General features: G+C 39.6%; 1 protein-coding gene across 3 annotated transcripts in view; it reads left to right on the top strand.

Annotated features, from left to right (window-relative positions):
- The window catches only part of myom2a (myomesin 2a), a gene marked incomplete at its 5' end in the record, with an annotated part of 35,311 nt that overhangs the window by 864 nt on the left and 18,234 nt on the right, over positions 1-16,213 (top strand). Inside the window, 11 exons of one of the 3 annotated variants that reach the window (XM_079553274.1) lie at positions 3,270-3,400; positions 8,118-8,213; positions 8,515-8,653; positions 9,607-9,761; positions 9,913-10,005; positions 12,269-12,357; positions 12,643-12,681; positions 14,120-14,284; positions 14,911-15,072; positions 15,158-15,299; positions 15,997-16,208. In XM_079553274.1, coding sequence (XP_079409400.1) covers positions 3,291-3,400; positions 8,118-8,213; positions 8,515-8,653; positions 9,607-9,761; positions 9,913-10,005; positions 12,269-12,357; positions 12,643-12,681; positions 14,120-14,284; positions 14,911-15,072; positions 15,158-15,299; positions 15,997-16,208 — 1,402 coding nt within the window. Of the gene's footprint in view, positions 1-3,265; positions 3,401-8,117; positions 8,214-8,514; positions 8,654-9,606; positions 9,762-9,912; positions 10,006-12,268; positions 12,358-12,642; positions 12,682-14,119; positions 14,285-14,910; positions 15,073-15,157; positions 15,300-15,996; positions 16,209-16,213 lie in introns of all 3 variants that reach the window. The other 2 variants (XM_079553273.1, XM_079553272.1) reach the window with 2 other exon arrangements.

Genomic DNA, 16,213 nt, shown 5'->3' on the forward strand with positions numbered 1-16,213 from the left:
AAGTAAACCCATGATGTGTTTTTATGAGTGACAATCGGCAACTGTTTGAGGCAAAATCTGCACCAGAGCGAAGGCTGTGGCAAATGATTTGTTGAATTTTTTATAGGGAAGGACCGTCCAGATCTTTGCTACAATCAGTACAGTTTCAAAGTAATTTTAACTTACTTATTTATCATTATTATAAATCAAGAATATGTATGCCTTCTTGAAGTAGAGAGGCAGAGTGCTCGCTGGATCACCGTAGTAGGATAGTAAATGCTAAAAGATAGCAAATACACTTACAAATCAGGTGCTCTTCAAGCTTGTAGGGCCAAGAGTACTTAATAGTGAAGGAGGATGGGCTGAGGTACTCTGAATTTGCAGATAAACTTTTATTAATAGCATGACCGACGCCTTTCAAGTTTGTTGTATATGCTTTGTTGTTTGCGGATAAAAATACTCTTGCGACTCTTTGAGACTTTCTTTCGGATTAAAACTGACAAAACGGCTCTTTTGATGTTGAAGGCTGCAGACCCCAGACGAGAACCAAAGACAATAGTTAAAGAGATAGATAAATGTGTTCAATAAGCCACGGGAGTTTCAGACTGTACATTTTCATTAAAGCTTATGTAACTTACTTGCAAAATAACTGTAAAAGCGACTATTCTTGTTCTGTCTGCGTTACAATTTTAATTGAGTCCTGGAATAAAGAAATGGTAGTGTACAGTGGTGTGAAGGACACACTAGGATTAGTTTGCTGTTGCCGTGACAATAAAGTCTTCATCACAATCTGAAAGTTGTGAAACGTTGATTTAGATATAAACATAATGCATGTAAAGGATGTGCAGAAAGATCTACAAACAAATTCTTGGAACGAGGGCGTGTGAATCAATGGGTTTTAGTGGAAAAACAACCAGGTGCTTTTTGATCAATGTAAAAAAGAATCAGCTACAGGAGAGAATGAGGTTCCAGGCCTTTTATTTTGTAATAAAATCCCTTTACTGGTGTGGGACAACACTTTAAATGCAACTTCCTCCCTCTCTGTCACAATATAGTGTTGGAGCTATACTGAAATATAAAGATTTGCAAGTTGAAGTGTGGAAAGTGCTTTGTACCTTTTGTTGGTGAAAGTGTACTTGAACTTCATGAAACAAAAGATGAAGGTTGCAAGGTTAGATATCCATTAACCATCAATAAATCCAGCTCAAACCCGTGGCCAGTTTAGCTGTAGCATTATAAAAAATAAATGAAAAAAAAACAGGAGTGCAGAGCCAGCTTCTTAGGTGAGTAAAGTGGGCCGTCACTTTTTGTGGCTTATCCAAAAAATCCCTGGTCTTTAATGACAATATTTCACCCGACAACCTTTGGATCTTTTCTAGCAAACAGTCTGTTGAGTAAGACACATTGTGGGCTGACCTCATTGTGTTCATTTTTGTCTTCAGACGTGGTGAACTGAATTAGCAAAGCGTGTGTGAAATGTGTAGAGAACTGGAGACACAATGTTCTGACACGAGACTCAGCGCGTGCCCCTGTGTTGTTTTGCAGTTTGCATAAAGGACACACCGAGGGCGGCGTCTTGTTCTTACTTCTTAGTCAAATCTATTTTTTTTGTGTCTTTCCCTTTAAACAGACTGCTTTAAAATGCATATTTCTGTATCAGTCAGTTTGATGAGCTATTGTCCCAAATATCACTTGAAGATATTTTGGAAAGACCACATAGAGACATCAGGCGATAAAATGCACAAGCAAATCCAAACAGTCGACTGTGAAGCAGCAGATAATTGTATTACAGAGGGGTACTCTGCAAAAAGCAACATTTTAGAGCTTTTTACTGTATTAAAATGTTGTCCTCTCATCAAAAACATACCTGGAGATGTGTTTCAACCCACTTGTGCATCTTTGATGATACCGTTGAATCCTCCCCAGAGACTATTCCAGAGCCTTCCAAGAAAGTATCCAAGAAAACACCCGCATAGCTTCACTACAGCCACACGAGGAGCAAGAGGATAGCAAGAGGAGTGGGCGGGGCTTATGAGGAGATTGCTTGAGAATCAGGAAGTCAAACTATACAGGATATTTTGTTTCCACTGCTTTAGATAGGGATGTACTGATCCGGTACTGGTAATGGATATCGGAGCTGATACTGGAAAAAATATGTTATCGGGTATCGGCTACATATATCCAATACCGAACCGATACCAGTTTTGGCTCTCAGCACCTTAAAAACATAACTTTTACCACCTAAATCTAATTGAATGGACATGCTGCATATCATTGGAAAGCTAAGAATCAGTGGAATTCAAAGTCAAGTCAAGTCTCTAGTCAAGGCTGGGACAAAAACTGACATGGTAATACCTTAAGTCGCCTAATCACATCAAATCAAATCAAATCAAATCAATCACTGCTGAAGCCAAGTGTTTGTATTTTAGTTTGAAATAACTGATCTAACATATTTGTAATGATCGGATCACTTTATGTGAGTTGTTTATATTAAAGTAAGTATTTTCCTTCCACTACATGTTCCAGCAATGATGTGTAGAATGAGCCCTGGCCTGTTCACCACAACTGCCTCTACAATCCTGCACTGTCACTCAAAAAGGTGTTACTTCGGGTCCGAAGTGCGTCATGCACAAGCTTAATATAGAAGCTGCAGTTACGTGTAAGACCTGAGGTGGCAGTAGTGAGCATAAAAATGACCAACTTGCATCTAGCCCCTTTAATGTAACCTAAAGCCATATACCCAAGGATATTTACTGTAGAAAAGGCCAGTGGTCCTTGTTATATGTGTATCCAAGAGTTTAGCAATAGATATTATTGAGAATTGATCCGTAATATCATCACAATAAAATATAAGAGTCAATTCAATTTTTCACTGAGAGAAAGCCACTTGTTTGTATCGGTATCGGTAAATATCGGGTATCGGCTGATACTCAAAACCCAGTATCGGTAGCAAAAAAGCTGGATCAGTGCATCTCTAGTGCATTTTCTAAGCAACAAAGTGTAAGATAGTGATAGATGATGTGTTTGAGATTATTACCAATTACCTGCAAAAGACGCCACTTTAACTGTAGAAAATACAAATGTCATTGGAAGGATGGAATATTCAACCCATATGGATGGACCCAGGACTCGTTCACGGCTCATCGAGAAAATCTTCCACTATTATATTGAAATGGACCTGCTAAATATTGCTGGGTACCTGGCATTTTAATACTGTTGAAAGCCGCTCCCAGGACACAGTAATGGCTGACGTTCCCTTGTTTGGTTATTTCCCCGGCGTGTCCAGCTAGGTCTCTGTGAAGCGTCTCAACATGCCGTTCAAAGTCCTACCGTGGTTTAAGAGGAAGCTCGTGAGCCACGTGAAAACCGATTACGCCTATCATCACACGGCTAAGCACACGTCTAAGAAATCTACAGTGAGGTACGGAGGCTACGGGCTGACGCTGCTTCTAGACGAGACGGGCTGGAGCTGGTGCTAGAGGAGTAGCTGAAGAGTGGACGTTAGCGAGCTTTGCAGCGGCTTTGTTAATGAGCATTTTCACCATGAAACTCTCTATGGAAGCGATTGATAGTGTGTCCAGACCCACTTTAATTCTTTTCATTTTATAATTGTTTTGCAGGATACTAAATCTGATGAAATCCACTTTTATTCCATAAATTAGGGTTATCAGAGTTCATTTTGAGGAATAAAGGTGAACTTGATCAGATCGAGTGTCCAGCTTCTCCTTTATCAAATCAAAATAATTTAAAGGGAGGTCTGAAAACTTACCAAACCCATCACACAAACACCTCCCCAATATGCAACACTGTGTAAAAGTCACGGACAGACTTGTATTTGGGATGGAGAAAGTAATCTAGAAATGCGGGACATTTTCTTGAAATAAGTGTATTTGCCCTTGTTTTGAGCATCTAATTTCAAGAAATCTGTCCATGAGACAAGTTTTTTACAGGAAAAACAGCAAGATTTTGTATGTAATATTGAGTGCGATGAGATCTTTTGTTCTTAATTTAATAGTAAAGAAATCTCCTCTTCAACATCTATAATATTAACTTGGTAACACTTTATAACTATACCTTATTTAACCTTAATTAATGATGAACTAAAACATACAGTAATTAATCATGAACCATTCATTAATAAAGTGTGACTCATACTCTTAACTACTGTAATTAATGCGTAAAGTGATAGTCTGGAAGTCTAAATATCGTACACATTTTATAAAATGTACAAAATTATCCACCTAGACTTTCATTTTGATGTAAAATAAGTAATAAGAAACAAATATTACTTTGTGTTAAGTCCCTCCTTCCCGGATCTAATTAACTAATCAGAGTCTAGTATCCTCCCGCGTTGACCAATGAGACGAGCTTTTCCTGTGAACCTCCCTGTCTGGTCCAATCAGGAGGGAGGGGGAGGAGCTCGATCGTTTACTTTTGAAAATTGTGTTCATTTTGCAAACTAGTTCTAGTTTGCAGAATGAATCTAAGGACTTTCTGGGGAGGAATTTGATTCTTTACTTTCAAATGTCACTCCATCTCTCCTCACTTTGCAAACTTACAGACTATCACTTTAACTTCTAATGGTCAGTCATTAGTTTTTAACACTAATAAACAATTTATGAACACATTTTCGCTATATTATACGTTTGTGGTGACATCACAGCTCTACTTCCGGGTCCCGAGATGTGCGAGAAACTACAAAAAACTCTTTAATGCCACAATCAATATTTCTGACACTCAACAGAGAGTTACTGAACATACTTATTTCTCAGACTCATTAGCCAAAAATGCTGTACCTACTGCTATAAAAGTAGTATTTACCAAAATCGGTACTTCTGTAAATGCTAACGGCACAGAAGCTACGCTAACCCCGGAAGTAGCAACTTTAGTAAATAATACTTTTTTAGCAGTAGTTTTGGCCTTTTTTGGCTAATGAGTCTGAGAAATAAGTAAGTTCAGTCACTCCCCGATGAGTTTCAGAAATATTGATTGCTGTATTAAAGAGTTTTTAATGGGTTTTTTCTCGCATATTTGCCGGTATGCTAGGACCCGGAAGCGGAAGTCGTGACGTCACACTTAACAAACATATACCATGATGTTATAATATATTAATGATTAGTTGATGTCTAAATTATCATAAACTAATCCTGCATGACCGTTAAGTCTTTTTGTGTAGAAGATTCATGCTTTATTACATATTTGTCAGTTTTCCAAATAAATTATTTACTAATACTGCAATACTAAACAAGGTGTAGTTATTATAAAGTGTTACCATTAAATCCAACTCATTTGTGTTCTTGCGATGAGTGAAATTTGCATCAATGGTTCAAGTAATAAAACTGTACTAAAGCCAAATGTAGCTAACAAAAGCCACATTTTCCAAAGAAAAATGTGCGACGTGTTAAATCGTTATTGTTACTTTACACGACTGATCACGGTGATTAAAAAGACTTTCCCTAACTCTCGCCTTGTGCTTGTCCCACCGTGGCTGGATGAAGTCATCTGAGCGTTTAATCTGCCGTAATGCTCGGGGCTTATGGAGCTCTCACTGACGCGCTGTGGCTTTCACTGAAACTAAAACGTCGCCGCCTGCTCCTCAGCACTCACTTTGTAGATGTAGAGGCTCCACTAATGTTTGGCATACAATGGGATTGTATAACTTGTATTAATTCTTTTTTTCCCTATCTTTCCTCTTATTCTGTAACATTTGATTGTTTAATTGTTCATCTTTGCAGCGATGTTGAAAGGATTTTGCCTACAACTATGGCAGCCGTGCAGGGACATTTTGTAAGATAAGGGGAAGTGCATCCGACCACCTAATAGGGATTATTTGTCAAATTACTATAACTGCAATGAGGCAAACTTTGGCAAGATTCAAAATCGCTCTACGCTCTTATCAATGCTCAGAGAAGATGGAAAACTATAACCACATTGCAAAAAGCCACAATATATCCCAAACCCATTGAGGTCTGCAACCTGATTTACTTACATTAATTTTTGCCTAAAAATGTGTTTATATCTTTATTTATTTGGCTCCCCAGGAAGAGTAGCCATCTCCAAATGGACAGCTACTCTTCCTGGAGTCCGGCTCAAGCAATTACAATATTCACATCGTACAGTTAAATAGAAAAAACACTTCACATACAAACCACTCCTCAGTTATACATATATGCACACGTACATATAAAGAAATCTAAATAGACACACATACTGTATATATACGGTATGTATATATTTATACGGTTTATATAGACATACACACACACACACACACAAACAAACGTAGGTTTCCATCAGAAAATGTGTTTTCAATAGTCTTTTGAAAGAGAACTTAGAACTTAGAAAGAGAAAAATGGACGTAAAAATCAGGAAAAGATCAGTTTTAGTCATGTTTTTTGCCTTGTTTTGATCCTAATGTGGTATTTGTTGCAATTGATTTTGGTTTTAATATAATGGAACATACAGTGTTGAAATGATAATAATAATAATATTATTATTATATAATAATAATAATAATAATAAATATTTCAAGACTGACAATTTTCAGTAGTGGTAATCGAAGTACTATTTCACTTGAGTAAAAGTACAGGTATTATTGGTCAAACATTACTCCAATATAAGTAAAAGTTGGTGAGTCAAATGTTTTCTTACATCCTTGTACTGAATTATTTGCTGTGCAAAATACTTAACTATTCAAAGTAAAAAGTACCGTTTGAGTAAGAGTTCTAAAACATTAAAATTGTGCCTTAATTCTACAGCAACACAAAGGGGCCAAACCGTCTTCCTTGTTGTGAGTCAGTGGCATTAGACAACATTAGTGAACATTATTAGGCTTTTAAAAGGAACAAAACATGGACAAATCTGCTTTTACTTTGGAGCATTTATAGAAATGTAGTGGAGTAGAAAGTATTATATTCATCTTCCAAATGTAGTGCAGTAAAAGTAATAAGCACAGATCCTCAAAAAGTCTTTGCTACTGACCACCTCTTATTCTGAGACAGAGAGAGCAAAAAAAGATTAAAGGCAGTAGACATTTGGACATGAGTAAACCACTAATCTTCAGGATATTTGCACCTTGTTTTGGCCGTATTCTAAAGCCACAGTGGTCAGTGGTGAAGTGATGACCCCCACAGCCCTAATCTGTCCCGGGCTCCGGTTAAACCCAGTCAGCGGCGGCCATCTTGGTTTGAGTGGTTCGAGTCTGATGTCAGAGTTCAGAGCCTCCATAGCGGACTGACCCACTTTCAGGCCTTAGAGAGGGCGCTATCACATAACGCACGGGCCTTATCTGGAATATTGTAAGTGGAAGTCAGAAGTATTCATTTCATTAGAGTGTTAGCACTGTTTGTTAGTGTTTGAAGCAGGGAAAGTTAAAACCCATATAATCTTGCCTGATGATGTTGTCTGATTCCTCAAGTTGATTTTTTAATATTCTCTATTCAGATTATTATAGATTCACAGACTAGACTATTCACAAATAACAAGGGAAATAGATCAAATACTTAACTGTGGTCACTGTCCGTCACAAAACATAAATACGAATTGCTCTCTTATCATTGTGGCCATGACCTTTGACTTTAGATCACAATTCTTGATACAATGAATGAAAACAACTTTAAGTCTGATGAGAAGACAATTCTTTCAATATTTATCTACTCTACCTATTATATTCTCTTGCCATTGTTTGTAAAACCTTCTCTTTTGCTTTGTTTTGTTTGTTTTTTGATACATGACCCAAAAAGTGATTAATACATTTAATGTTTCACAGCTTTCATCACTGAATGTCTCTCAGCTACATATTGTGCCATCTGGATTATTTCATTATTTATTAGTTTTACACATAATAGCAAACAATCCATTATATTGATAAGATATAATCATATAATCGTGTAGGAAGATGCAGAAAACCCAAATGATCTTATAATTATGCCTCCACCTATTAATATAAAATCAATACAATTACAGTCGTGAGTAAAAACAAAATATTCCGACTGATTGATCCTGACATCCATTCCAAAGAGTTTCGTCTCTATCTTTGCCTTTATTGAGCACATTTACATAAACCTCAATGTGTTAGACTTCTTCTTCTCCATGTGTGTTGTACTAGTATTCACTCCCTGCTGTTGTTTATTGATCAGGAAGTCAGTGAGTCAGAAGTCGGTGAGCCCAGAGCAGCCCCAGGCCTCAGAGGCGATGGCACAACCAGCCTACACCGTCCCGGCCTTCAGAGAGAGGTGAGCTATTTCAGACCGCTGTAAGGGAACACGCAGGTCACACCCCTCAGCCTCTCAGTCTGAGCACCATGGAAATAGTATTAGCATTATTACATAACAGGGCTTATAATTGAGAATATATTAGAGATACAGTATATTGGAGAAATCATGGGAAATTCAGAATAATAATCTATTAACATGACTACTACAACAAGACACTACTATATACTTCAACATCTAAGTTTCTGCATGATATCCCTGTTTATTCCAAATGTTTAATCTTGTTTTCTGGCTGTGCTCGCGTTCTCGCTGGTGTGTTCAGGTCCGAGGATGACTCCACCCCGGAGTACCAGCGCGTGTCCGCGAATGTGGGGAAGGGCCTGGCTGTAATCCAGCAGGAGCTGCACCGTATGAGGATGGTCACAAAGGCCCAGGTCGAGAACATCGCCATCCAGAACGAGGTGTGTGTCAGACGGGGATTATGAGTATGGAAGTATCGTTAGAGTCTGCGACACAAGATGACAAAACGAACAAGCTCTAACGTTTTGTATTTGATGCCTTTATGCTGCATATACAGTAGTATTTCTGCAGGCCGTTTTGTCATATAAGGATCGTCTTGTCGTGAATTCTGGGGAAACTCACAGTTCTAATCAAGCTTGTTCCAAATGAAATATGACAACTAACTAAAGAGTATGAGAAAACCAGACCTGGAGCTGAGTTTTGAGCCACTGGTGCATCTTTGAGGAATCTTTGAATCTTCTCCTGTGGCTATTCTTAGCATCACAAGGCTCCTCCTGAGGTCGAGAGATATCCACTAAATTCTTTTCTCACATCTCGATCTCTGGCTTAATCCTTTCAGCATGAAGTAAAAGCACTCGCCACAACTTCACTACAGCCAGCTTTATTTCTCTTTATTGAAACAGTGGGAGGGGCTTACAAATGAAATTGTGTGAGAATCAGGAAGTGAAAGTACTGGATATTTCGTTTCAGCTGTTTTTGATCAATATGGCATTTTTTAACCAACAAAGTGTTAGTGATAAAGATGTGTTTGAGATTATTATCATTATACCCCCTCTTTAAAACTCTGCATACTGCCATGTGGCTCAGTGGTAAGAGCTGCAGTGCACATACACAATCCTTAAGAGAAGATATGTCTTTATTGATCTCACAATGGAGAAATTCACTTGCTACAGTAGCTCTCACGAACACTAAGGGGGTGCAAATAGTCAGGAAATGTGCTCCAAGCAGCCAGTTCAAGGATTTCCTGTCATGCTGTCCATACATGAAGCCTTTCCACCAGTTTATATGTTAAATATAAGGGTGGGTGTTTATCTAATATGACACTGAGCTGAGTGGCCGCTCACAGATCAATGAATCTGAGTCAGTTCAGTATCTGTGACTTTAACGCTCGCAGGTGAAGGACAGGATGTCTAGGAAATACGTGTCGTCGGATGATATGGGAAAAATGCCGGACTTCCTGGTGGCGCTGAGGCCTCACACCGTGTGGGAGAAGACCCCCGTGAAGCTGTTCTGCACCGTCCATGGAAGCCCCATGCCCATCGTCAAATGGTGAGTAAACCGAGCTCAGTACCTTTTACCTTTTAAAAGAATGAAGCACTGGCAGACCAATGTCAGGTTTCATATTGTTTTGCTTTACACATATTAGATTGGGGAAAAGTGCATGAAAATCTATTGTCATAAACGTAACCTTTGTATTCAGGTATAAAGGAGGTGTGCCCGTCGACCCACTGGGCGCTCCAGGAAAGTACAAGATTGAGAGCAAATATGGAGTCCACAGTTTGATCATAAGCAGGTAAGACACTGTCAAAATGAAATACTTTATCTCCCAAATTCAGAGTGACTGCTGGAAAAAGGAGCATTTTTATGTATGGAAAACGTGCATGTTTGTGGGATTCTATTATACTTCTCATATCAAAACTTATGATTGTGATTTTACTAATTTGAGTTCCATTATGACTTCTTATGGTCCAGATGTAGTCTTTTTTAAGGCTTGTTTTGTCTCGATTTGATTAAAAAAAATCATATTTTTTTGTCTGATGGGAAATGGTTTAATAAAGTATAAATGATCGCAATATCCAAGAAAGTTATAGAATTTCTCACATTTTCTCATGCAGTGCAGCCCTATAACACACTATTATTGATTGATATATTTTACCAAACCAAAAACTGCTTGACTGGATTTGATGCTGCTTCATTTTCGACACCCTTTTTGACCCCTTGGGGACGCCGTACAGGCTTCAGGCTTGGCTCCTTGCTTCTGTGCGTCATCTTGAAGACCTTTCAGCTGTTCATGTCAAACGCTGACCTCTGCGTCATTCAAGCCACAAATACCTCCCTCCCGCTGCAACGCACTCTCTTTCTTTTCTTCAACATTCCCATTTAGGATCACAAAGCAGACGACACTATGTCCTCAATGTGGCGCGGATTCCTCAAAAACATGCGCTAAGCTCGAGGATGATTTATGTCGCCTACAGCTGAGAAAAAAAACAGCTTTTAAAATATTTGGAGGTCATATTTCTTGGTTCTGTTCTCGCCCCGAGTCGCTAAAGCCACCGCTCCCTTTGACACACGCCCACTTTTTGTTTCTGTTGCAACATCTTGAGGCCTTTTCACAAATACAAACAATGCATTCACTTTTAAGTGACAGAAAGAGACGCTCGTAAATTTATCCATCGAGAGAAAAGCCATAAATGTAACTTCAAAGTGTCCGGGGACGTGAAAAAACTCAGCTCATTCATCTTTAAGAGTCTGCAACAAGTCCCTGCTTCTTTGGGCCTTAGGCGGGGTATTTAAAGTCACAGTGGGAAGGACAGGAAGAGGAGATATATTATAAGTAATATGAGATTTGTATCTGTTAAGTCCTCATCCAAATCCATTCTTCAATTACCCACAGCATTAATAGCATTTCCTTGCTGGTCATGTTTTGTGCTGCTGGCAACTGTATAATCCAAAATGTTACGCAATGTGCCTTTAAGTAAAGAGAAAAAAGTACTTTTACTCCTTTAAATTCCACTGCTGTGTACAACAGTGCATGCGGTAATCGGGAACTGGGGAAAACACTCTCTCAACTGGGGAAAACAACTGGGGTACTCGGGTCAAAACAACCTTCCCGACTTCCACCTTACGTGGAAATTAGCTGAATTATTAATGTTTAATGTGAGCACTTAAGTTAAACACCGCTACTTTCTTGAGTTTACTGCGGGCTGTCGTTGTCCGCAGAGTAACTTGAAAGTGAGCGAAATGCCCGACATTAATGCGAGCAAAAAGAAAATTTACCAACAAACTACAGTATAAGTCAGGGGTTGGCAACGTCAGGAACGCACAGAACCTCTGGCCCCCGAGATGATTGTGCGAAATATTATTGTGCAAATTTGAGATCAAATACCTGTTAAAGTAAAGTATGTGAGAAATAGTGTCAGTATTATAAAAATGTCCTGTCAGAACATCCTACTTGGTCATATATAATGTTAAACAGTGATTCTCTACTGGTGGGTCAGGACCCTAAAGTGGGTCACGGAACCATTTTCACTGGGTCGTGAGTCTATGGGGAACTTTTATTCAATATTTTCCATCTCAAACTGTGTCTGTTAAAATGAATGTTATTGGGTTGTTTTGATTATAATTTCAGTCTCATTGGGATATCTACTGCTTGTTCAACAATAACTTATATATATACGATATATGACAATATTTTGTTTTTTTTGCACTCGGCTTGTCATCCGAGGGTAATGGTCAGTCCCAAAGCCATGCCACTTGGGAACCACTGATGTAAAACATTGGCATTTGCAGAAAATAGTTCTTTACTTTAGACTACAATGTTGAGGTACGGCCCTTGGGTGTTTTGGCAATGATGAAAATCGTCCCTCCACGACACAAACTTGCCTTCCCCTGGTGTAGGTGAAATCAAAAACCTACTACTACTTTCCCACACAAAAAGCACATGAGCACTAACCAACTGGGAATAATAACGTCACATGTCAGGAAAACAAGCTCTAGTATGAACTGTATACAGCATGAAACCACATATATGAAACTGCCATGTCTCTGTCCCGCAGGTGTGTAGTGAGCGATACGGCTGAATACAGCGCTGTGGCCACAAACCAACACGGCACCGCCACAAGCAAAGCCACCATCATCGTCAAGAGTAAGAATAACACAGTATCGACAATGGTGCTAAAAAATACATTCATGAAACTACTTATATCATTTATCATTACAAACTGAGACACAAATATTGAACTACTGAAGCAGAATATAAAAGAATAAAAACCTGTCTGTTAAGAAGGCATATGTTTATTTGCTTTGATCATGATTACAGCTTTAGGCTTGCTCTCTTACTCTTACTCTATATCTCACCAGAACTTCTAAACTCATGTATATGCTCACTTTTTCATCAAAAACATCAACGTGTCGCCTTCTCTGTTCACAGGAGCCGCTGGAGCCGGAGAGCCCTGCCATCTCGGCCTGGGTCAGTAAACACTTGGAGCTTTAAAAGAACGTCTTTATTAATATTAGTTTGGATGAAGCCCCAGGTATTTAGACTCCACAAATAGAGCTGAATGTCCCATGTGAGAGGGTAATCAGTGGAAACTATTATAAGGAGCTGCTGTGGACACAACAACATCACTGACCGAGTTTTTATGGCGTCTTTATTATGCAAATAAAGCAAGTCAGTTCACCAAATGATTCTTCAAATCGCGCTCTCGAAATGTTACATTTAATTAGACTTCTATTTCAGAGTAATCAGAATAAGTTTAAACAAATTACGCAGCTAATTCTGGTCTTTAATGGCAAAACTAGCTGACATTTTGACTATTCATCTGCCTTGGATTGTTTTCAGGGAATGGGAATTACTGTGTAAGTTTAATTCACCACAAGTGCAATGCATTAAATATTGTAGACTTTTACTTGAAAGGTTGATGCCAGTGATGTAATAAAAGGGGAGTATGAGTGGCTCGTAAAGAAAAATATCTTCCCTATGGTTAAAAGACTGATGAAATATCTGGAGATTTTAGTCATAGTCTTATTATTTGCTACTTGTAATTGATTAGTCAGCGAAAATATTACTTTGATTAAAATAGATTAAAAAAGTAAATATTTTAGAGATTTTAGGAGAGGCTGAGGAGGCTTTTGTTTTTTGTTGGAGCAAGGAACAACCATTTGTATTAAAAATAAATAAAGTAAAATTAGTAAGTAATTATGTAAGATTTTGGGTGGGGGCGCATGTGGGTATGTGTGTGTGCTCATGGCTGGGCATACAAATGCTAGAGTGCGACTGGTATAATCGGCCGATAAATGACCCACAACTTCCGAGGCTTCAGGAGCTGAGAAACATTGCAGTGAAAATAAGTCACAGATCATATTCTATACATTTTATGTTGTAGACTTTTGCGTAGAACTTTGGAACCATATGAGATACTTACCGTGTTTTGTTTTGGAATCAGCTGATTTTTGTCTTTCAAACAAGCTCCCTCTGAAGTATCTACGAAACATGACTGTCCTGAATAAATCAGCCGTATGCCCTTTATAAAGTGCCCCCTGCACAGTTCAACACAGACACATTTGAAGCATCACACACAGGATTAAATATTGGCGGTGCATATCGGCATCGACCTTAGAAAAATCCATTGTGGTCGACCTCTAATAAATGCATAAGGAAGTGTGTGTACGGTGTGTGGATATAATGTGTGGATTTGTATAAAAATCCCACAGATCTACACATGTATAATCACAGGTTTGTGGTTTTTGCTGCTGCAGTGGAGGTGAAATGCCAGGTGATGGTGAGGAAAGACAGTGTATTGACAGTATATTGATTAATTTGAATGAAATGATTAGGTTGTAGGCTGTGATTTGATGAGAAGTCTTCCTGGTTGAATCTGTGCTACAGTTGTATCTGTTCTGTGCAGTCCCTCACCTGACCGCGATCCACCCCAGTAAGCTGGAGGTGTCTCTTCTGGACCATTTCCCCGTGAGCTTCGGAGTGGAGGGCGGCTCCATCAGTCTGGTCTGTAACATGGTCGTGGTCCCGGATCTGCCCAACGTCCCACCACTCGTCCACTGGTACAGAGACGGTGAGTAAAAACAACATTCATTTAGAAGATATAATAAAGTCATGAGAACACTCGCCTCGCAACAGGAAATTTACTGGCTATCAGTTCTCCTCCAGCTAAGTATCTGCAATTAACTCATCTTAAAGCTGCGGTAAGCAATGTATTTCCTTGTAGTAGAGTAAACTTCTTTGTAAATGCAACATTTGGGAAAGAAAAACAGTCCATGTGCTGTTGTGTGTCTAGATGTTGCGTATTTTCCTCCAGAGTGATCCAGGATGTCAGAGGCTAAATTAGCACAATGTTAGCATTGGCGGTTCGTCCTGTTCACGTCTCAACTTTGTCTCACTATAATCTTCGACTGTATGTTTTTATTTAACTTAAGTGAAGGGTGAGAGCTAGAAACGCATTTAGGCAACAGCTGCCTTTGACTTTCACCGTTTGATAAGGAAGTAAATCAGGCAGTGCAGCTTTAACCTTAATCCTAGTGTTAGAATGAAAGGCTGGTTATGTAAGACTTTTTGTGACTATTCCATAAACATGACCTGTGTCCTGTGCTGTGCTTCTCAAATAAAAAGCAGATAAATTAGCATAATCAACTGTTATTTGAATGCACCTGTTCTACATTTTGCCTTCTTGATTCCTCGCAGATAAGCTGCTGAAGGCCGGTAAGTTGGCTGCGATGTCGGTGGGAGGAGGAGCGGCTCGTCTCACCCTCCCGAGTCTGGCCAAAGACGACGAGGGTCTGTACACGCTGCGCATCTTCACCAAAGAGGGCACCGTGGACCACAGCGCCTACCTGTTCGTCTCAGGTAACTCCAGTTTTTATATAAAATGTTCAAGTCCTGTTTTTGTTATTGTTTGTTGAATTGATATTATTTGTCTCTGTCTCTGTAGATGCTGCTCCCACCACCGCTGGGGCCCCCGGAGCCCCCATGAGTGTGAAGGCCTACGACGTCAACTCGGACTTCGTGCTCGTCGCCTGGAAACCACCCAACACCGTCAACGAGGCGGCCATCACTGGATACTTTGTCGACCGGTAAGTTTCAGGACAAATTTTTCCTCTATATGAATTTGCGCTGACCACAAGGACCGCTTACTGTTTCCTCTTCATTAACATCGGGCGCAGCCTCGCACAACTTATTAAAGGGATAGTTCAGGATTTTTGACATAGGGCCTCATTTCCTAGTTATCCAGAGTGTTGCTAATTTCTGGAGATATTTTTTTGGTAATTTATGCAGTTCTTCTGTTTGGAGAGTTACGTGGCGCCAGGCTAATGCAAGGCTAGCGCATTTCTACGGTATCAGCCAGCCTGCATTAAAAACAGTCTGACCCGCTCCACAGTGCACCTGAGGCAAAGCACTGATAACGCCAGACTAACCATATAAATATCTGTGTTTATAGAGTAATTTTAACCATTTTGCATTTAACATACCCTATATTTGAGCAGCATCAGCTTTGTGGTTGTATAAGTTTTGCGCCGGCGGAGTGATCTGCTAGAAAATAGTCCCTCAAAATGCGATCATTCAGTTATATTCCAAAAATTATTCTATCGACACAGACATTTATATCGTTAGTCTGGCATCATTCTCTCATGCCAATAAGTTTAGAGTGTGAGTTTTTTAGTGAATCTCAGTGGTCAGGACTGTGTGTGTGCGACTGGAGTAGTTGAGAAAAATATGAGGTCTGGCTACATTAACAACATTTTAAGATGAATTTTCTTCGTCTTTTCCCAGTTGTGAGTCTGGCAGCGACACCTGGGTGCAGTGCAACGATTCCCCGGTGAAGGTTTGTAAATATCCAGTCCAGGGGCTGAAGCTGGGCCACTCGTACCACTTCCGAGTGCGCGCCGTGAACAGCGCGGGCATCAGCAGGCCCTCCCGCAAATCCGACCAAGTCACCGCCATCGACGCCGCGGAGAACGAGAGGCTGCAAGGTACCGACGAAGGTAAA

This window comes from Gobius niger (assembly GCF_951799975.1).
Source record: "Gobius niger genome assembly, chromosome: 3".
Lineage (NCBI taxonomy): Eukaryota > Metazoa > Chordata > Actinopteri > Gobiiformes > Gobiidae > Gobius > Gobius niger.